Below are 23,568 nucleotides of genomic sequence, written 5' to 3' on the forward strand. Positions count from 1 at the left end.
CGGTGCCACAGAATAGTTCAGAGATTTGACATGTTTGTATTTTTGTTTACTGACCTTGAAGGCAGTCTGTAGATGAAATTTGATACATGCTAAAATGGGGGAATTGACCCAAACATGCAAATGTTGTTTATTTTTTGCAGTGGCTAGGTTAACAAAACCAAAGTGTAGATGGTCACTTCCTGTCTCCAGACTCCTGTCAAGTTAAGTAAACAAGTAGCATATCCTATTTTAAGGAAACAAACAATGAAATATGTCACATTTCTGAACTATTCATTTATCCATTATAATGAACAGTAGTCCACCAAATAAGGAATAGGGTTCCATTTCGGAAGCCAAAAAATGTTTAGCCTCTAGTGGCCACTCCATCACACTCCCCTTCACTGACCTGTGGCCCTCCGGCTGATGCATTGTGGGATGGGGTCAAGGAAGTGACTGGCTCTATGATTAATATCAGGGTACAGGGCTGCCCTCTCCATCGTTCACACAAACACACACACACACACACACACACACACACACACACACACACACACACACACACACACACACACACACACACACACACACATGCACCCTCTCTGTGTTGTAAAGGTGAACAAGTCAGCCTAGTTGGGAGGTGTCATTATGGGGTCCTTCCACCGTCCAACCTGCTCCTCTAGGGAGTCCATCAATCAGCCTGTCTCAAACTGACACTAAACTAAACCGCCAGCAGACTTAGCCTAGTCTGGGCTGGACTCTCCTCCTTCTCACTGTCTCTCTCTCTCTCTCTCTCTCTCTCTTCCTGTCTCCTCACACTGTCTCTCCATCCCTCTCTCTCTCTTTTCCTGTCTCCTCACACTGTCTCTCCATCCCTCTCTCTCTCTCTCACCCTCTCTTGCTCTCCACACATCTCTCTCTCTCTCTCTCTCTCTCTCCTTACACCCTCTCTCTTGTTCTTCTTACGCCTTCTCTCTCTGTCTCTCTTTTTCTACCGCCCTACCTTTCAAATCAAATCAAATGAAATGTAGCAGTCACATATGCATATTTATCAGATGTTATTGGGGGTGTAGTGAAATACTCTGTATCTCTCTGCCTCCTCCCTCTCCATTAACTTTCTCTCCATGTGCTCCATGTTTCTTTCTCCAAATGCATGGAGCACATTGAGTACATAGTTACTCACTATTTATGGAACCTGCCATTAACTCCAAACATACAACCTGTTCTAGATCACATATGTTCACTCTGACTCTCTCTCTCTCTCTCTCTCCCTCTCTCGCTCTCAGAGAGATGTCCTACCTATATCCCCCTACAGCAATCCTCATACTTTAAAGAATGAGAGGGACAGAGAGCGAGAAAGAGAGAGAGAGTTAATCAGGAGACAGACCCTGAAACAGGCCGTGTTAATGAAATCAGGAAGGGTCTAATTTGCGGCAGTGGGATGCAGAATAAGTCATGACACCGTTTATGAAGTTCAGACAGGAGAGTGGATCTCTCTCGCCTAGTTTCAGTGGTCCAATTAGAGTCTGCTTTAATTTGTGACCCTGTGGTTCATTCACCCGATAGACTGAAGACGAATTAACATACGGCAGCAAGAGAGAGATAGAGAGAGAGGAGAGGAGAGGAGAGGAGAGGAGAGGAGAGGAGAGGAGAGGAGAGGAGAGGAGAGGAGAGGAGAGGAGAGGAGAGGAGAGGAAATTAAGGCAGAGAGTGTGTGAGTGAGAGAGAAAGAGAACGTGTTCCATTTCTGGGACAGCCAAGTGTACGCCGTCTTGTACCACACACGCAAAAACACACCAACATTCTCAACCTTTCTCCTCTCCCTGACTGACTGTCTATCTCTCTCTCTCCTTTAGGCTTTTCCCTTTCCACTCTTTTTCAGCAGTCAATCACCCCTCTTTGTCTGATCTCCTGAGTCTCCTCTGGTTCAGCCTTTGATAAGAATAGCCTACTCCCTCTTATGTCACTCAAAACACATGCAGACACACAGCCCCACCTCCTCCCCTCGCCCTCTGGTCTCCTCTCCTTTCCTCCCCTCTCCTCGGCTCTCCCCTTAATAAAAATGCTAATTGAAACAGAGTCTGCCAGGTATGTGTGTGTGTGGCCACTGGAGGCTCGTCAGTCAGCCACCGGAGTGTGTGAGGCTCGGCAGGGAACGTCATTAATTTTGATCTGTTCTGACTAGTCAACTGTAACTTTACAAATAACAGACCCTTGGCAAACAAAAAAACACACACACACACACACACACACACACACACACACACACACACACACACACACACACACACACACACACACACACACACACACGTCAGAGACACACACACACGCCAGACAAGCACACGCATGCCAGACGCACACACACGGTACACACACACACAAACATGCCAGACACATACACACACACGAGAAGAGACGCACACACACACACCACACAGTCACACTCTGCATAATAATCAGACAGACATAATATTATTATTATGCAGAGAGGCAGAGTGAGGAGCATCTACAATGACTGTGTGTGTGTGTGTGTGTGTGTGTGTGTGTGTGTGTGTGTGTGTGTGTGTGTGTGTGTGTGTGTGTGTGTGTGTGTGTGGTAAAGCAGCCTTGATATAACTGTCAATTTCTACAGGCTCATCGTTTATATGTAATTCTCACATCAATACCACCATATGTCATTCACATCAATACCACCACATGTAATTCACACCAATACCACCACATGTAATTCACACCAATACCACCACATGTAATTCACACCAATACCACCATATGTCATTCATCCCAATACCACCATATGTCATTCATCCCAATACCACCATATGTCATTCATCCCAATACCACCATATGTCATTCATCCCAATACCACCATATGTCATTCATCCCAATACCACCATGTCATTCATCCCAATACCACCACATGTAATTCACACCAATACCACCATATGTAATTCACACCAATACCACCACATGTAATTCACACCAATACCACCACATGTAATGCATACAGTACCAATACCACCACATGTAATTTATACAGTACCAATACCACCACATGTAATTCACACCAATACCACAATATGTAATTCACACCAGTACCACCATATGTAATTCATACAGTACCAATACCACCATATGTAATTCATACAGTACCACCATATGTAATTCATACAGTACCAATACCACCATATGTAATTCATACAGTACCAATACCACCATATGTAATTCACACCAATACCACCATATGTAATTCACACCAATACCACCACATGTAATTCACACCAATACCACCACATGTAATTCAAACAGTACCAATACCACCACATGTAATTTATACAGTACCAATACCACCACATGTAATTCAAACCAATACCACCATATGTAATTCACACCAGTACCACCATATGTAATTCATACAGTACCAATACCACCACATGTAATTCATACAGTACCAATACCACCATATGTAATTCATACAGTACCAATACCACAACATGTAATTCATACCAATACCACCATATGTAATTCACACCAGTACCACCATATGTAATTCATACAGTACCAATACCACCACATGTAATTCATACAGTACCAATACCACCACATGTAATTCATACAGTACCAATACCACCATATGTAATTCATACAGTACCAATACCACCACATGTAATTCACACCAATACCACCATATGTAATTCATACAGTACCAATACCACCATATGTAATTCATACAGTACCAATACCACCATATGTAATTCATACCAGTACCACCATATGTAATTCATACAGTACCAATACCACCACATGTAATTCATACAGTACCAGTACCACCATATGTAATTCATACAGTACCAATACCACCATATGTAATTCATACCAGTACCACCATATGTAATTCATACAGTACCAATACCACCATATGTAATTCATACCAATACCACCATATGTAATCCATACAGTACCAATACCACCATATGTAATTCATACAGTACCAATACCACCACATGTAATTCATACCAGTACCACCATATATCATTCACATACCAATTTTCTGTTCAATGGCAAGGGGTTATGTCTTGAGCTGTGGATAGACCCAAGTCCTCCATCTCTCTCAGGTTTCACACTAAATCCAGGCCAGTGACAGGGCTCATAGTTAGATTGAAAACACTCACTCACTCACACGCACGCAAGCACGCACGCACGCACGCACGCACGCACGCACGCACACACACACACACACACACACACACACACACACACACACACACACATACACGACAGGGCTCGTATATAGATGAAAAACATCCCCCACTTCGTCTCAGACAATAATTCCACCTGAGTCGGAACGACGGAGACGCCGAAAGAAAACTGGGGCGAACGGAACGAGGGATAGGTGTGTGTTTTAGAAACCTGGAAACCTGGAAACGAGGGATGAAGAAAAAGGAAGACTTGTGAGGAAGGGAGGATTAAATTCCTCCAATCCATCTCTCCCTTCAAATAGAAAAAAACACTCACTACCCCTGTCCCCTGTTTCCTCTCCCTCTCCCCCTTCATATTTCACATTTAAGTCTTTATGCCATGCCAGGTAGATTTCATTCCATTTGGATTCTGACACACAAACTATTTGACTAAAACTGTAATTCTATTTAGTTCTGCGTTTTTCAAAATGATCGAACCTGGATAGGGATATGCTAAGGCTTTTAACACCGCATCTCGCTTGCACATGCAAACAACACACACACACACACACACACACACACACACACACACACACACACACACACACACACACACACACACACACACACACAGACACAGACACAGACACACTGACACAGACACAGACACAGACACAGACACAGACACACACACACACACACACACACACACACACACACACACACACACACACACACACACACACACACACACACACACACACACACACACAGACTTTTAACATCCGTCTCTCTTTCTCTGCTGATCTGGTAAAAGATGAAAGAGAGATCTTGAGGCTGACAAAGTGACATTTCTCCCTCTGTGGTTCACACAGAAAGGCGAGAGATAAAGACCACTGATAAAAAGAAGGACATGTATATTAGAAAGTGGATAATCAGCAAAAGATATTCTCTTTATCTCACTTTCTTCATCTCTCTATCTCCTGTTCTCTCTGTCTGTCTCTGTCACTCTGAGATCTTTTTTTTTTTAAGAAGTTGAATTGAAATCAAACATGTAACTTTTTTCCCCCCTTTCTTCCCCCAGATCAGGAAATGGAAATGTGAAATGTGATATGATGAAACGGTCTGGCCTTTCCCATATCTCCACCATCAGATGGCTGTAATGATACCAGAACAGTGGGACTAAGAGACAGGGATTAATGTGAGCTTCTATGGACCTTACCTTGGCCTCTATTTAGGTGGGTTTCTAGTGTTTAGGACCCAATAACAGACCTTCTTTCTCTCGTGAATGAAATGCAATTTAGATTGGAGTTACAGGACGATGTTCCTAGTTAGAATAAGATTCTAGATTCTATGGACTCTGGATTTCTATTGAGATTCGGGCTTCAGGCTTAGAGCCCAAGTCAATCACTATAACAGACCTTCATGTTCTTATGGTTGAAATCAAATGCAGAATGGACAATGAGACACTTTTTTAGAAATGGGAATGTTCATGTTCATTTGTATTAATTTCTATTCATCCTCTTGTTAGCTAGCGGCCTGCGTGGCCTTGAGACGGTGTTGTGAATGACATGAGACGCCAGACAGGCTTAGGCGCGTCCCAAACGACAGGAAGTGAGAGTGGAAGACAGGAAGTCTCCCTGGGGATCGTTTTGTTTCGGGTAGCAGATTACTACACATCACCGCATCGCTCTGATCAGAGCTCATCTAGTTTGTAACATGTTTATTCATGAGAGAGAGGGGGTCCTTAAGGACATGAAACATACACAGAGAAACACACACACATGGATGTGCACCCCTACCCCCCAACACACACACACCCAGTCCGCTCTTTCCTGTAATATTTCTCCCAGTATTTCAAAACCATGTCACCTGATCACTAATCGCTTTTCTGCCCCAGGAAATAATGATATTGTAATCTCAGCTCCTGTCTTGTGTCCTGTGTGTGTGTTCTCTGTGTGTGTGTCCTGTGTGTGTGTCCTGTGTGTTCTCTGTGTGTGTGTCCTGTGCGCGTGTGTGTGTGTGTGTGTGTGTGTGTGTGTGTGTGTGTCCTGTGTGTGTGTTCTCTGTGTGTGTGTCCTGTGTGTGTGTCCTGTGTGTTCTCTGTGTGTGTGTCCTGTGCGTGTGTCCTGTGTGTGTGTGTGTGTGTGTGTCCTGTGTGTTCTCTGTGTGTGTGTCCAGTCTGTCTTTTGCAGATTTAATAAAGAGATATTATTACAACAACATAATACTGTCTATGATCTCCTCCTACTTACAGTCTCTGAGAATAATCATTCAAATGATTAAAAAAAATCCACGGAAATGAGAGAGTGGCTAGTGCAAGAGGAGGCGGAGGGATATTATATTTAGGTTTTCTCCCTGCTTCTTCTTTTGCGCGTAATGAGGGAATCTGATCTGTTTACAGACCGAGTTTCCGTGGTAACTGAGTTGCGGTGAAGGTTCTGGTTAAAGTGTTAAAACTGTTGCTCTCATCTTTTGTTATAGCAATGAGGCCACGCTGGCCACAAACGTTTTGTGGGGGGTCATCCATAAAGACCTTATCTTGGGGCGCCAGGTAGCCTAGAGGTTACAGCGTAGCCTAGCGGTTAGACCGTAGCCTAGCGGTTAGAGCGTTGCCTAGCGGTTAGAGCGTAGCCTAGCGGTTAGAGCGTTGCCTAGCGGTTAGAGCGTTGCCTAGCGGTTAGAGCGTAGCCTAGCGGTTAGAGCGTTGCCTAGCGGTTAGAGCGTAGCCTAGCGGTTAGAGCGTTGCCTAGCGGTTAGAGCGTAGCCTAGCGGTTAGAGCGTAGCCTAGCGGTTAGAGCGTAGCCTAGCGGTTAGAGCGTTGGGCCAGTAACTGAAAGGTTGCTGAATCGAATCCCTGAACTGACAAGGTAAAAATCTGTCATTCTGCTGCTGAACAAGGCAGTTAACCCACTGTTCCCCGGTAGGCCGTCATTGTAAAATAAGAATTTGTTCTTAACTGACTTGTTAAATAAAAAAACAAATAATAATAATAATAATATTCATTACTATATCATACTATATGCATCTATATATAACTATAAGTGACTAAGTCTTGACCCCTGCCGCAGCGTACTATGTACAGAGAGACACGTTCATCCTTTCATAGAGGAGGTCAGATTGTGTACACCTTCCTCTTCAATCGCACAGGGTTCCACGTCAGCACACCTCCTCGAAAAGTGTCCTGCGGGCATGGAGTTCTGGGACGTCGATGCGGACATGTGTGGACGGGAGTGGATGTTCGGTATTGCATCATTTTGTTGGAGTGTACCTAGTGGACGGGGAAGACAACATTAGTGTGTAAATGATGCTTAAGAAACGTGTTTTGTTGGGGAACAATTGAAAATGTGCACGTGATGATTAAACAGTTATTATATTGAATACACACTTACAGTCAAAAGCTTTATTAATAATTTCTTAGATGAGTAGATTGAGAGTACTTAGACTAGTTTCAGGGTAAGGAACCATCAAACATCAAGTTATAAAATACTGAAATTCCTCTCGAACCAGGAATTAGAAACTGCCATGAATAATATTTTTGAAGGGACAATTAACAGCGTGACACATGGTGAATGTAATCATGATAAATTTCCTGTAATTTGAAGCTTCAATTAAACGTAATCTGAAATAGAAATCTTGATTAGTAATTATCGATATAACTTGTTTATCTAGAAAAAACCCTTGTAGAGATCGGTAACCAGGTAACACAGGGACACAGAGGCGACACGGAAAGGAGAAGAAAATCTGTACAAAACTATTTATTTTTATCATCCTGTCATCATCCCCCCTTCCTCTTCACTATAGTGCACTAACACACACACACACACACACAATCATTTATCCTAATGATGAGAGTTTCAGGGAGTCATTCAGGTATAGTTATATTAATGATTGAGAAGACACAGGTAGCTACTATAATGATCCAGTCAGTCAGTCAGTCAGTCAGAGTGTGTGTGTGTTATGTGTTGATTGAGTAAGGCTATAAGACATTAAACATCCAGCTCTAATACACATCACCTATAACATGACTTGAAAAAAGATTGCGTCATCATGTATAAAATAAAATAATGATTAATAATAATAATCATATAAAACAGTAGTAAATAATAATACAATTTAAAATAACTATCAACAATGTATAAAATAAAATAATGATTAATAATAATAATCATATAAAACAGTAGTAAATAATAATACAATTTAAAATAACTATCAACAATGTATAAAATAAAATAATGATTAATAATAATAATCATATAAAACAGTAGTAAATAATAATACAATTTAAAATAACTATCAACAATGTATAAAATAAAATAATGATTAATAATAATAATCATATAAAACAGTAGTAAATAATAATACAATTTAAAATAACTATCAACAATGTATAAAATAAAATAATGATTAATAATAATAATCATATAAAACAGTAGTAAATAATAATACAATTTAAAATAATTAACAACAATGAAATGGTAACATTCAATAATAGAAATATAATAAATATAAAAGGTTAAACATGGAAAATGAAATTATAACAAACTTCTAACTAACTGTCATCTTCACCATTACATCAGTACTACAACTACCATCATCATTACTACTACCACCACCATTACATCAGTACTACAACTACCATCATTACTACTACTACTACAACCATTACATCAGTACTACAACTACCATCATCATTACTACTACTACTACCACCACCATTACATCAATACTACAACTACCATCATTACTACTACTACTACCACCACCATTACATCAGTACTACAACTACCATCATCACTACTACTACTACTACCACCACCATTACATCATTACTACTACTACTACTACCACCATTACATCAATACTACAAATACCATCATCATTACTACTACTACTACCACCACCATTACATCAATACTACAACTACCATCATCATTACTACTACTGCTACCACCACCTTTACATCAATACTACAACTACCATCATCATTACTACTACTACTACCACCACCACTACATCAATACTACAACTACCATCATCATTACTACTATTACTACCACCACCATTAATTACATCAATACTACAACTACCATCATTACTACTACGTACCACCACCATTACATCAGTACTACAACTACCATCATCATTACTACTTCTACTACCACCACCATTACATCAGTACTACAACTACCATCATCATTACTAATACTACCACCACCATAATTACATCAGTACTACAACTACCATCATCATTACTACTACTACTACCAACACCATTACATCAGAACTACAACTACCATCATCAGTACTACTACTACCACCACCATTACATCAGTACTACAACTACACATCATTACTACTACTACTACCACCACCATTACATCAGTACTACAACTACCATCATCATTACTAATACTACTACCACCACCATTACATCAGTACTACAACTACCATCATCAGTACTACTACTACCACCACCATTACATCAATACTACAACTACCATCATTACTACTACTGCTACCACCACCATTACATCAGTACAACAACTACCATCATCATTACTACTACTACTACCACCACGATTACATCAGTACTACAACAACCATCATCATTACTACTACTGCTACCACCACCATTACATCAGTACTACAACTACCATCATTACTACTACTACTACCACCACCATTACATCAGTACTACAACTACCGTCATCATTACTACTACTACTACCACCACCATTACATCAGTACTACAACTACCATCATCATTACTACTACCACTACCACCACCATTACAACTACCATCATCATTACTAATACTACTACCACCACCATTACATCAGTACTACAACTACCATCATCAGTACTACTACTACCACCACCATTACATCAGTACTACAACTACCATCATTACTACTACTGCTACCACCACCATTACATCAATACAACAACTACCATCATCATTACTACTACTACTACCACCACGATTACATCAGTACTACAACAACCATCATCATTACTACTACTGCTACCACCACCATTACATCAGTACTACAACTACCATCATTACTACTACTACTACCACCACCATTACATCAGTACTACAACTACCGTCATCATTACTACTACTACTACCACCACCATTACATCAGTACTACAACTACCATCATCATTACTACTACCACTACCACCACCATTACATCAATACTACAACTACCATCATCATTACTACTACTGCTACCACCACCATTACATCAGTACTACCACTACCATCATTACTACTACTACTACCACCAACATTACATCAGTACTACAACTACCATCATTACTACTACTACTACCACCACCATTACATCAGTACTACAACTACCATCATCATTACTACTACTACTACCACCACCATTACATCAGTACTACAACTACCATGATCATTACTACTACCACTACCACCACCATTACATCAAAATTACAACTACCACCATCATTACTACTACTGCTATCACCACCATTACATCAGTACTACAACTACCATCATTACTACTACTACCACCACCATTACATCAGTACTACAACTACCATCACTACTACTACTACTACTACCACCACCATTACATCAGTACTACAACTACCATCATCATTACTACTACCACTACCACCACCATTACATCAAAATTACAACTACCACCATCATTACTACTACTGCTACCACCACCATTACATCAGTACTACAACTACCATCATTACTACTACTACCACCACCATTACATCAGTACTACAACTACCATCATCATTACTACTACTACTACACACCATTACATCATTACTACAACTACCATCATCATTACTACTACTACTACCACCACCATTACATCAATACTACAACTACCAGCATCATTACTACTACTGCTACCACCACCATTACATCAGTACTACAACTACCATCATACTACTACTACTACCACCACCATTACATCAGTACTACAACTACCTTCATCATTACTACTACTACTACCACCACCATTACATCAATACTACAACTACCATCATCATTACTACTACTGCTACCACCACCATTACATCAGTACTACAACTACCATCATCATTACTACTACTACTACCACCATTACATCAGTACTACAACTACCATCATCATTACTACTACCACTACCACCACCATTACATCAATACTACAACTACCATCATCATTACTACTACTGCTACCACCACCATTACATCAGTACTACCACTACCATCATTACTACTACTACTACCACCACCATTACATCAGTACTACAACTACCATCATTACTACTACTACTACCACCACCATTACATCAGTACTACAACTACCATCATCATTACTACTACTACTACCACCACCATTACATCAGTACTACAACTACCATCATCATTACTACTACCGCTACCACCACCATTACATCAGTACTACAACTACCACCATCATTACTACTACTGCTACCACCACCATTACATCAGTACTACAACTACCATCATTACTACTACTACCACCACCATTACATCAGTACTACAACTACCATCATTACTACTACTACCACCACCATTACATCAGTACTACAACTACCATCATCATTACTACTACTACTACCACCATTACATCAGTACTACAACTACCATCATCATTACTAGTACCACTACCACCACCATTACATCAATACTACAACTACCATCATCATTACTACTACTGCTACCACCACCATTACATCAATACTACAACTACCATCATCATTACTACTACTACTACCACCACCATTACATCAGTACTACAACTACCATCATCATTACTACTACTGCTACCACCACCATTACATCAGTACTACAACTACCATCGTCATTACTACTACTACTACCACCATTACATCAGTACTACAACTACCATCATCATTACTACCACTACCACCACCATTACATCAATACTACAACTACCATCATCATTACTACTACTGCTACCACCACCATTACATCAGTACTACAACTACCATCATTACTACTACTACCACCACCATTACATCAGTACTACAACTACCATCGTCATTACTACTACTACTACCACCATTACATCAGTACTACAACTACCATCGTCATTACTACTACTACTACCACCATTACATCAGTACTACAACTACCATCATCATTACTACCACTACCACCACCATTACATCAATACTACAACTACCATCATCATTACTACTACTACTACTACCACAATTACATGAGTACTACAACTACCATCATCATTACTATTACTACCACCACCACCATTACATCAGTACTACAACTACCATCACTATCACTACTACTACTACTACCACCACCACTAAACTGCTATCATTACCATCACACCTACTACCCGTACCGCAACTATTTGGAATGATAATCACAACAATAATAATATTAATAATCACAACAACAACAACAACAACAATAATAATAATTATGACAATAAAACTAATAATAAGTAAGTTACTGCTTACTATGCAGGTGTTATTTTTCAGCGTCCCTCAGGCTATGCAAATACATATCGGGCTGCAAGAGGAGACATTGCTCCTTCGGCCATGAGTAATTTTAGTTTCTCCTCCGGGCTTAATAAGTTAAAATTGTGAATAAAGTATTTTCTGTGAATAATGAATCTCCTGGTGAGGAATATTTCTCACCTCCCCTGTCGTGCAGTGACCACATACACGCTCCTCTTTGTGTAGCCATGTCTTTTTATGTCTGCTGGTTTCTATTGCCAATCGGTGGTCACTCAGCCTGTACTTGGAAAGGATCTGTCTCTGCTTTGTATCTCTGACAGAGTAGAGATAATCAGCCAATTCATATTCTCTGTTTAGGGTCAGATAGCAATTTAGTCGCTTTGGGATTTTATTTTGTTTTTCCAATGTTGTAAATATGAGTCCTTTGATTTTGCTTATTTGAATTATTTATTTTGAAGCAGTGCTGGTGTCAGCTTGGTTGTTAGGTCCAACACCAGTGTACTGAGAGGGCTCGTTTCTGGGCTCAGCTCTTGTGTGTGAAGTGCTTTAAATTGGAGACTTGAAATTGGAATTGAATTTAGGTGTAGCAAAAATGTTAATGATCTTTTTGTATTTTCATTACTTCTGGAAAGCGGCCCAATTCTGCCCTAAATACACGCATTTCTTTGGACATAATTCTGCATGCAGGGCTTCAATTGGATGTTTGTCCCACATTTTTTCTTCTCTCTCTCTCTCTCTCTCTCTCTCTCTCTCTCTCTCTCTCTCTCTCTCTCTCTCTCTCTCAATTCAGCTTCAATTCAATTCAAGGAGCTTTATTGGCATGGGAAACATATGTTAACATTGCCAAAGGAAGTGAAGTAGATAATAATCAAAAGTGAAATAAACAATTAAAAATGAACAGTAAACATTACACTCACAGAAGTTCCAAAATAACAAATGTCATATTATGTGCAAATAGTTAAAGTACAAAAGGGAAAATAAATAATCAGAAATATGGGTTGTATTTACAATGGTGTTTGTTCTTCACTGGTTGCCCTTTTCTTGTGGCAACAGGTCACACATCTTGCTGCTGTGATGGCACACTGTGGTATTTCACCCAGTAGATATGCCTGTTTTCTAGTTCTTTGTGGATCTGTTGTGGTGTTTTTTCTGCATTATCAAATGAGGAAAGACAAACTTATCCCACAAGTCAGAGTTATACTTAAACTAAATCTTTATTCACTTATTAAAAAGGGAGAAAGGCCACTACATACACACAAAGTGAATGGAGTGAGAGCTGGAATAATAAAGAGACGCAAGGGGTTTATATAGAAACCCAAGAACTGCTTAGTCATGGTTGGTTCCACCCCTCCCCAGCAGATCAAGGCATCACAAGCTTCCTTGTTTTCTTCTTGTGGCCAGGTTTATTGGGTGTGTGAGGTCACAGCGGACAAACAAGTGATAAAGTCAGTTCCGTTTACTCCCTTCTCCACTAAGCTAGCCTCTGTTCTCTTCTCTCTCTCCACAGCTGTGCCCTTGGAAGATAGTAGAAGAACAGGACGGGCTGAAGAACTGTGGTCACTTCTCAGAGGCTATTTGTCTCATGCCGTGTGACCAGGTTACTCAGAAGCAATTGAAACAGTACAGGTCTATTTGTTCCTCAAGCTTATCTCCATCCCATGTCCTTGACTACACGCCCAGACCAGCTGCGAGGAGAGAGTGTGGAAGAGATGAACCATCCTTTCTCAGAAGCACAGCATTGGCACTAAAGAAATGTCTTTACTATTGTTAAGCATATTAATTGTTAACTGTTAATATTAAATAAATCAGGGAAATACGTGATTTTTCTCTCACAATGTGTAATCTGAGGGAAATATTTGTCTCTAATACGGTCTTACATTTGGCAGGAGGTTAGGAAGTACATCTCAGTCTGACAGCTAAGGCTTTCTGACAGCTAAGGCTTTCTGACAGCTAAGTGTTTCTGACAGCTAAGTGTTTCTGACAGCTAAGTGTTTCCGACAGATAAGTGTTTCCGACAGATAAGTGTTTCCGACAGATAAGTGTTTCCGACAGATAAGTGTTTCCGACAGATAAGGGTTTCTGACTGACAGATAAGGGTTTCTGACTGACAGATAAGGGTTTCTGACTCTGACAGCTAAGGGTTTCTGACTCTGACAGCTAAGGGTTTCTGAGAGCTAAGGGTTTCTGACTCTGACAGCTAAGGGTTTCTGACTCTGACAGATAAGGGTTTCTGACTCTGACAGCTAAGGGTTTCTGAGAGCTAAGGGTTTCTGACTCTGACAGCTAAGGGTTTCTGACTCTGACAGCTAAGGGTTTCTGACTCTAAGAGCTAAGGGTTTCTGACTCTGACAGCTAAGGGTTTCTGAGAGCTAAGTGTTTCTGAGAGCTAAGGATTAATGACAGCGAAGGATTTCTGACAGCTAAGTGTTTCTGACAGCTAAGTGTTTCTGACAGCTAAGGATTTCTGACAGCTAATTGTTTCTGACAGCTAAGGATTTCTGACAGCTAAGGATTTCTGACAGCTAAGTGTTTCTGACAGCTAAGTGTTTCTGACAGTTAAGGGTTTCTGACAGCTAAGGGTTTCTGACAGCTAAGTGTTTCTGACAGTTAAGGGTTTCTGACAGCTAAGTGTTTTTGACAGCTAAGGATTTCTGACAGCTAAGTGTTTCTGACAGCTAAGGGTTTCTGACAGCTAACTGTTTCTGACAGCTAAGGATTTATGACAGCTAAGTGTTTCTGACAGCTAAGTGGACAGCTAAGTGTTTCTGACAGCTAAGTGTTTCTGACAGCTAAGTGTTTCTGACAGCTAAGGATTTCTGACAGCAAAGTGTTTCTGACAGCTATGTGTTAGTGACAGCTAAGTGTTTCTTACAGCTAAGGATTTCTGACAGCTAAGGATGTCTGACAGCTAAGTGTTTCTGACAGCTAAGTGTTTCTGACAGCTAAGGGTTTCTGACAGCTAAGTGTTTCTGACAGCTAAGTGTTTCTGACAGCTAAGGGTTTCTGACAGATAAGTGTTTCTGACAGCTGAGGGTTTCTGACAGCTAACTGTTTCTGCCAGCTAAGGATTTCTGACAGCTAAGTGTTTCTGACAGCTAAGTGTTTCTGACAGCTAAGTGTTTCTGACAGCTAAGGATTTCTGACAGCTAAGTGTTTCTGACAGCTATGTGTTTCTGACAGCTAAGGGTTTCTGACAGCTAAGTGTTTCTGACAGCTAAGTGTTTCTGACAGCTGAGTGTTTCTGACAGCTAAGGGTTTCTGACAGCTAAGGGTTTCTGACAGCTAAGTGTTTCTGACAGCTAATTGTTTCTGACAGCTAAGTGTTTCTGACAGCTAAGTGTTTCTGACAGCTAAGTATTTCTGACAGCTAAGTGTTTCTGACAGCTAAAGGTTTCTGACAGCTAAGTGTTTCTGACAGCTAAGTGTTTCTAAAAGCTAATTGTTTCTGACAGCTAAGTGTTTCTGACAGCTAAGTGTTTCTGACAGCTAACTGTTTCTGACAGCTAACTGTTTCTGACAGCTAAGGGTTTCTGACAGCTAAGTGTTTCTGACAGCTAAGTGTTAGTGACAGCTAAGTGTTTCTGACAGCTAAGGGTTTCTGACAGTTAAGGGTTTCTGACAGGTAAGTGTTTCTGACAGCTAAGTGTTTCTGACAGCTAAGGGTTTCTGACAGCTAAGGGTTTCTGACAGCTAAGGTTTTCTGACAGCTAAGTGTTTCTGACAGCTAAGTGTTTCTGACAGCTAAGGGTTTCTGACAGCTAAGTGTTTCTGACAGCTAAGTGTTTCTGACAGCTGAGTGTTTCTGACAGCTAAGGGTTTCTGACAGCTAAGTTTTTCTGACAGCTAATTGTTTCTGACAGCAAAGTGTTTCTGACAGCTAAGTGTTTCTGACAGCTAAGTGTTTCTGACAGCTAAGGGTTTCTGACAGCTAAGTGTTTCTGACAGCTAAGTGTTTCTGACAGCTAAGGGTTTCAGACAGCTAAGTGTTTCTGACAGCTGAGGAACTGTTACATTTCTTTCTTCCTGTCCTTGTTATCTCAGACTAGGGCCCTGACAGGCATTACCTATCTGATCAGTCTTTTGAATTAATGTGTGGAGTGATCTCCACACACACACACACACACACACACACACACACACACACACACACACACACACACACACACACACACACACACACACACACACACACACACACAACACACACACACACAGACAACAGACAGACAGACAGACAGACAGACAGACAGACAGACAGACAGACAGACAGACAGACAGACAGACAGACAGACAGACAGACAGACAGACAGACAGACAGACAGACAGACAGACAGACTCATAACTTTATTGTCCAGGGAAGCAGATGGACAAATAATGTTTATTTTCATGAGGACACCTGCAGTGTCTGTTAGTTGCCACTATAAACAACCTTTATTGAATTGAAATGGAAAAGCCTGAATGAATCACATGGAGACATCACCTGTGAACTTGCTAATGTAATATTTGATCACCAGGGTACTGATGCTGCATGGACCCTCCTGACTCTGTTCTACAACTTCTATACAGCAAGTCAATGATGTGTAAATCACAACCACAACATTCAACACACTAACAACCCAGTCCTATAACAACATCCCTGCTATTACTGTACACTGTCAATTAAACAGTACAGTCACACTAACAACCCAGTCCTATAACAACATCCCTGTTATTACTGTACACTGTCAATTAAACAGCACAGTCAACAAATTAACAACCCAGTCCTACAACAACATCCCTGTTATTACTGTACACTGTCAATTAAACAGTACAGTCAACAAATTAACAACCCAGTCCTACAACATCCCTGTTATTACTGTACACTGTCAATTAAACAGTACAGTCACACTAACAACCCAGTCCTATAACAACATCCCTGTTATTACTGTACACTGTCAATTAAACAGCACAGTCAACAAATTAACAACCCAGTCCTACAACAACATCCCTGTTTTACTGTACACTGTCAATTAAACAGTACAGTCAACAAATTAACAACCCAGTCCTACAACATCCCTGTTATTACTGTACACTGTCAATTAAACAGTACAGTCACACTAACAACCCAGTCCTATAACAACATCCCTGTTATTACTGTACACTGTCAATTAAACAGCACAGTCACACTAACAACCCAGTCCTACAACATCCCTGTTATTACTGTACACTGTCAATTAAACAGCACAGTCAACAAATTAACAACCCAGTCCTACAACAACATCCCTGTTATTACTGTACACTGTCAATTAAACAGCACAGTCAATACACTAACAACCCAGTCCTACAACATCCCTGTTATTACTGTACACTGTCAATTAAACAGCACAGTCAACACACTAACAACCCAGTCCTATAACATCCCTGTTATTACTGTACACTGTCAATTAAACAGCACAGTCAATACACTAACAACCCAGTCCTACAACATCCCTGTTATTACTGTACACTGTCAATTAAACAGCACAGTCAACACACTAACAACCCAGTCCTATAACAACATCCCTGTTATTACTGTACACTGTCAATTAAACAGCACAGTCAACACACTAACAACCCAGTCCTATAACAACATCCCTACAACAACACACACACACACACACACACACACACACACACACACACACACACACACACACACACACACACACACACACACACACACACACACAACAAGGATAGAGTGACACAGTGCGGAGTTTATAGACACACAGAGCCTGCAATAGCATTACCATAATCTCTAGGCTGTGCCGAGGTCAACGATTTGCCCCGCTTGACCGTAGCTCGCTCGGTCTAAGCGCAGCGACCGTGAAAAAAAGTAGGCCCATAATGAAGCCTGGACCTAAATTTCAAGTGCTTTTGGGTGACAGCGAGAGAACCGTTAGGGGTTGAAGCACAATTCGACCTTAAGAACGTTCCTGAGGTCCTCCCGATCTGTGCAAGCCTAACCTTGACCGTGTGGCATTAACCCTTAACAGTGAAAGCAGGGTTTTTTCATCTCAAAGATTACAATGACATCTCTCCCCATAGGAATACATTGCCTGCTCCCCTAAATTCAACCTGAAGCCTATGTGGTTTAGGAATGCCTTATTAACCTCTCTAGGGTAGGGGGCAGTATTTGCACGGCCGGATAAAAAACGTACCCGATTTAATCTGGTTATTACTACTGCCCAAAAACTAGAATATGCATATAATTGTTTGATTTGGATAGAAAACACCCTAAAGTTTCTAAAACTGTTTGAATGGTGTCTGTGAGTATAACAGAACTCATATGGCAGGCCAAAACCTGAGGAGATTCCAAACAGGAAGTGCCCTCTCTGACCATTTCTTGGCCTTCTTCAGCCTCTTTATTGAAAACAGAGGATCTCTGCTGTAACGTGACACTTTCTAAGGCTCCCATAGGCTCTCAGAAGGCGCCAGAACGTTGAATGATGACTCTGCAGTCCATGGCTGAAAAACAGTAGCGCATTTGGATAGTGGTCGATCTGAAAACAATGAGACGGGCGCGCGCGTGCACGTGAAGAGTCCATTTTACATTTTCAGTCTTTGAACGAAAACGACGTCTCCCGGTCGGAATATTATCGCTATTTTACCAGAAAAATCGCATAAAAATTGATTTTAAACAGCGTTTGACATGCTTCGAAGTACGGTAATGAAATATTTTGAAATATTTTTGTCACGATATGCGCCGGCGTGTCACCCTTCGTTACCCTTCGGATAGTGTCTTGAACGCACGAACAAAACGCCGCTATTTGGATATAACTATGGATTATTTGGAACCAAACCAACATTTGTTGTTGAAGTAGAAGTCCTGGGAGTGCATTCTGACGAAGAACAGCAAAGGTAATCCAATTTTTCTTATAATAAATCTGATATTTTGTGAGTACCAAACTTGGTGGGTGTCAAAATAGCTAGCCTGTGATGGCCGGGCTATCTACTCAGAATAATGCAAAATGTGCTTTCACCGAAAAGCTATTTTAAAATCGGACACCACGATTGCATAAAGGAGTTCTGTATCTATAATTCTTAAAATAATTGTTATGTTTTTTGTGAACGTTTATCGTGAGTAATTTAGTAAATTCACAGGAAGTGTTCGGTGGGAATGCTAGTTCTGAACGTCACATGCTAATGTAAAAAGCTGGTTGTTGATATAAATATGAACTTGATTGAACAAAACATGCATGTATGGTATAACATAATGTCCTAGGAGTGTCATCTGATGAAGATCATCAAAGGTTAGTGCTGCATTTAGCTGTGGTTTTGGTTTTTGTGACATTATATGCTAGCTTGAAAAATGGGTGTCTGATTATTTCTGGCTGGATACTCTCGTGACATAATCTAATGTTTTGCTTTCGTTGTAAAGCCTTGTTGAAATTGGACAGTGTGGTTAGATAAAGGAGAGTCTTGTCTTTAAAATGGTGTAAAATAGTCATATGTTTGAAAAATGGACGTTTTCAGATTTTCGAGGAATTTGTAATTCGCGCCACGCCCTATCATTGGATATTGGAGCAGTGTTCCGCTAGCGGAACATCTAGATGTAAGAGGTTAAACAGTGATAGATCATCACCAAATTGACATTCTGAAATCAACACCAACGAGCGATGGAGAGGAACCAGAATTACTGCCCGGCCATCCCGAGTTCATCGGGCCAGTCAATTTCGCATTCTTGCAGTATTTTTGAGCATGTCAAATTCGTGATGTTAAATGCCCATTGAAATATATTGCAAATGGACAGCACATTTGCAATAAGATTCAACAGTGAAAAAACATAAAATGGACATGATGAAATCAACACAACAAGCGATGGAGAGGAACCACTATCACTGCCCGGCCATCCCGAGTTCATCGGGCCAGTCAATTTTGCATTTCTGCAGTATTTTTGAGCATGTCAAATTCGTGATGGTAAATGCCCATTGAAACATATTGCAAATGGACAGCCGTGCACCTGGTGATTGGAATGGGTTACCAGGAGCACATTTTTAAAATGGTTTTTAACCTGTTTGGGCTAGGGGGCAGTATTGAGAATTTTGGAAAAAATATGTGCCCATTTTTAACTGCCTCCTACACCAACTCAGAAGCTAGAATATGCATATTATTGTTCAGGTTTGGATAGAAAACACCCTAAAGTTTCTAAAACTGTTTGAATGGTGTCTGTGAGTATAACAGAACTCCTATGGCAGGCAAAACCTGACAAGGTTTCATGCAGGAAGGGGCCTGTCTGACAAGGAGTCGTGCGTCTTGCATCTGTTTATTGAAGAGTAAGGATCTTAGCTGTAACGTGACAATTCCCAGGGCTCCAATAGGCTCTCAGAACCCGGGAAAAACCTGAACGATGACGAGGCAGCCTCTGGCTGAAACAGATTATTGCCTTATCCAAGTGGCCGATCAGAGGACCATTGAATGAGGCGCGTGCACGACTCGCCCCCGTGGAGAAATTTCATTCGGCTGTTTAGCTTATTGCAGATTCCCGGTCGGAATATTATCGCTTTTCTACGAGATAAATGGCATAAAAATTGGTTTTAAACATCGGTTGACATGCTTCGAAGTACGGTAATGGAATATTTAGACATTTTTTGTCACGCCATGCGCACGACCGTTATTTACCATTCGTATAGTGTCTAGAACGCACGAACGAAACAGAGGATATTTGGATATAACGATGGATTATTTGGGACCAAACCTACATTTGTTATTGAAGTAGAAGTCCTGGGAGTGCATTCTGACGAAGAACAGGAAAGGTAAGAACATTTTTCTTATAGGAAATAGGATTTTGGTGAAGGCTAATCTTGCCGGGTGTCTAAATAGCTAGCCGTGATGGCTGGGCTATGTACTTAGAATATTGCAAAATGTGCTTCATCCGAAAAGCTATTTTAAAATCGGACAAATCGAGTGCATAGAGGAGTAATGTATCTATAATTCTTAAAATAATTGTTATGCTTTTTGTGAACGTTTATCGTGAGTAATTTAGCAAACTGTTAGTAAATTCCCCAGAAGTTTGCGGGGGGTATGCTTTTTCTGAACGTCACATGCTAATGTAAAAAGCTGTTTTTTGATATAAATATGAACTTGATTGAACAGACATGCATGTATTGTATAACATAATGTCCTAGGTGTGTCATCTGATGAAGATCATAAAAGGTTAGTGCTGCATTTAGCTGTGGTTTGGGTTTTTGTGACATTATATGCTAGCTTGAAAAATGGGTGTCTGATTATTTCTGGCTGGGCACTCTCCTGACATGATCTAATGTTTTGCTTTCGTTGTAAAGCCTTTTTGAAATCGGACAGTGTGGTTAGATTAAGGAGAGTCTTGTCTTTAAATAGCTGTAAAATAGTCATATGTTTGAGAAATTGAAGTAATAGTATTTCAAATGATTCAAAAATCGCGCCACTGAATTCAGGTGGCTGTTACGTAGGTGGGACGAATTCGTCCCGCCTTGCCCATAGAGGTTAATGCCTTTAGGGGGGAGCAAGGGGTCTACGGTTGGGTAGGGAGCACCCCCACCCATGCCCATCCAATAGGGGGCGCCCCTGGTCATTTTGGATATTTTTCAAAAAATTGTTAAATAACAAGAGTCCCACTTCTCCCTCATCATACATGACAAATAGACCATCTAGGTTAATTCATGGCTTAACATAGTGCTATATATCATTTGGGCAGTATAAATGCCATTTGGACATAATTCACTGACTTTTGGGTTTTGAAACCAACTTCATATGATCGTACATGGCAAATGGACATAACACCCTGATTTGGCACTTTCAATACTTTCATATTGCATTTGGACATTTCTTAAGGCATTTGGCAAAGGTTCACTGACTTTTGACTTAGACTCTTGACTTCCTATGAAATCATATTGCAAATGGACAAAACATCCTGATTTGGCACTTTCAATACTTTCATATTGCATTTGGACATTTCTTATGGCATTTGGCAATGGTTCACTGACTTTTGACTTCGACATTTGACTTCCTATGATATCATGTTGCAAATGGACAAATCATATGGACAAGTAAAAAAATATGACAATAAAATACAACAAAAGTATGTTCATACAGTTCTTATACATGTATAATTGACAAAAAAAAATCCAAATTTGACACTTGGGTCTTGACTTGATGTGCATTTGCAATATAAAAATTTACCGTTGAGCGCGCTCACCATCTATTGGATTTTTTCTGTGTGACACTTGGCATTTGCCATATGGCATTTGCAATATGTTTTAAATGAAACAGCGTCCATTTTAGTGGTATTGTACATCGTGTATATGTTTCGTACGGTGCCGATAAGATCCCATTCATTTTTGTCAATTTCAGGGGGGTATTCCCTTACATACCATCCCTAGGAGGGGTGGGTCACTTGAGTGGGTTGAGTCACTGACGTGGTCTCCCTGTCTGGGTTGTGCCGTGGCGGAGATCTTTGTGGGCTATACTCGGCCTTGTCTCAGGATGGTAAATTGGTGGTGGAAGATATCCCTCTAGTGGTGTGGGGGGCTGTGCTTTGGCAAAGTGGGTGGGGTAATATCCTGCCTGTTTGGCCCTGTCCAGGGGTATCATCGGATGGGGCCACAGTGTCTCCTGACCCCTCCTGTCTCAGCTTCCAGTATTTATGCTGCAGTAGTTTATGTGTCGGGGGTTTAGGGTCAGTCTGTTATATCTGGAGTATTTCTTCTGTCTTATCCGGTGTCCTGTGTGAATTTAGGTATGCTCTCTCTAATTCTCTCTTTCTCTCTTTCTTCTCTCTCTCTCTTGGGGGACCTGAGCCCTAGGACCATGCCTCAGGAATACCTGGCATGATGACTTCTTGTTGTCCTGTCACGTCCTGACCAATATTTAGGTATTATTTCTATTATATTTGGTCAGGA

General features: G+C 40.6%; 1 protein-coding gene across 1 annotated transcript in view; it reads left to right on the plus strand.

Annotated features, from left to right (window-relative positions):
* The first annotated feature begins 7,349 nt into the window (after positions 1 to 7,349).
* Positions 7,350 to 23,568, plus strand: part of LOC123742543 (extensin-like) — a 179,908-nt gene continuing 163,689 nt past the window's right edge. Inside the window, exon 1 of the mRNA XM_045717600.1 lies at positions 7,350 to 7,401. Coding sequence (XP_045573556.1) covers positions 7,350 to 7,401 — 52 coding nt within the window. The remainder of the gene's footprint in view (positions 7,402 to 23,568) is intronic.

The sequence above is a fragment of the Salmo salar genome, chromosome ssa04 (genome assembly GCF_905237065.1).
Source record: "Salmo salar chromosome ssa04, Ssal_v3.1, whole genome shotgun sequence".
NCBI classification, from domain to species: domain Eukaryota; kingdom Metazoa; phylum Chordata; class Actinopteri; order Salmoniformes; family Salmonidae; genus Salmo; species Salmo salar.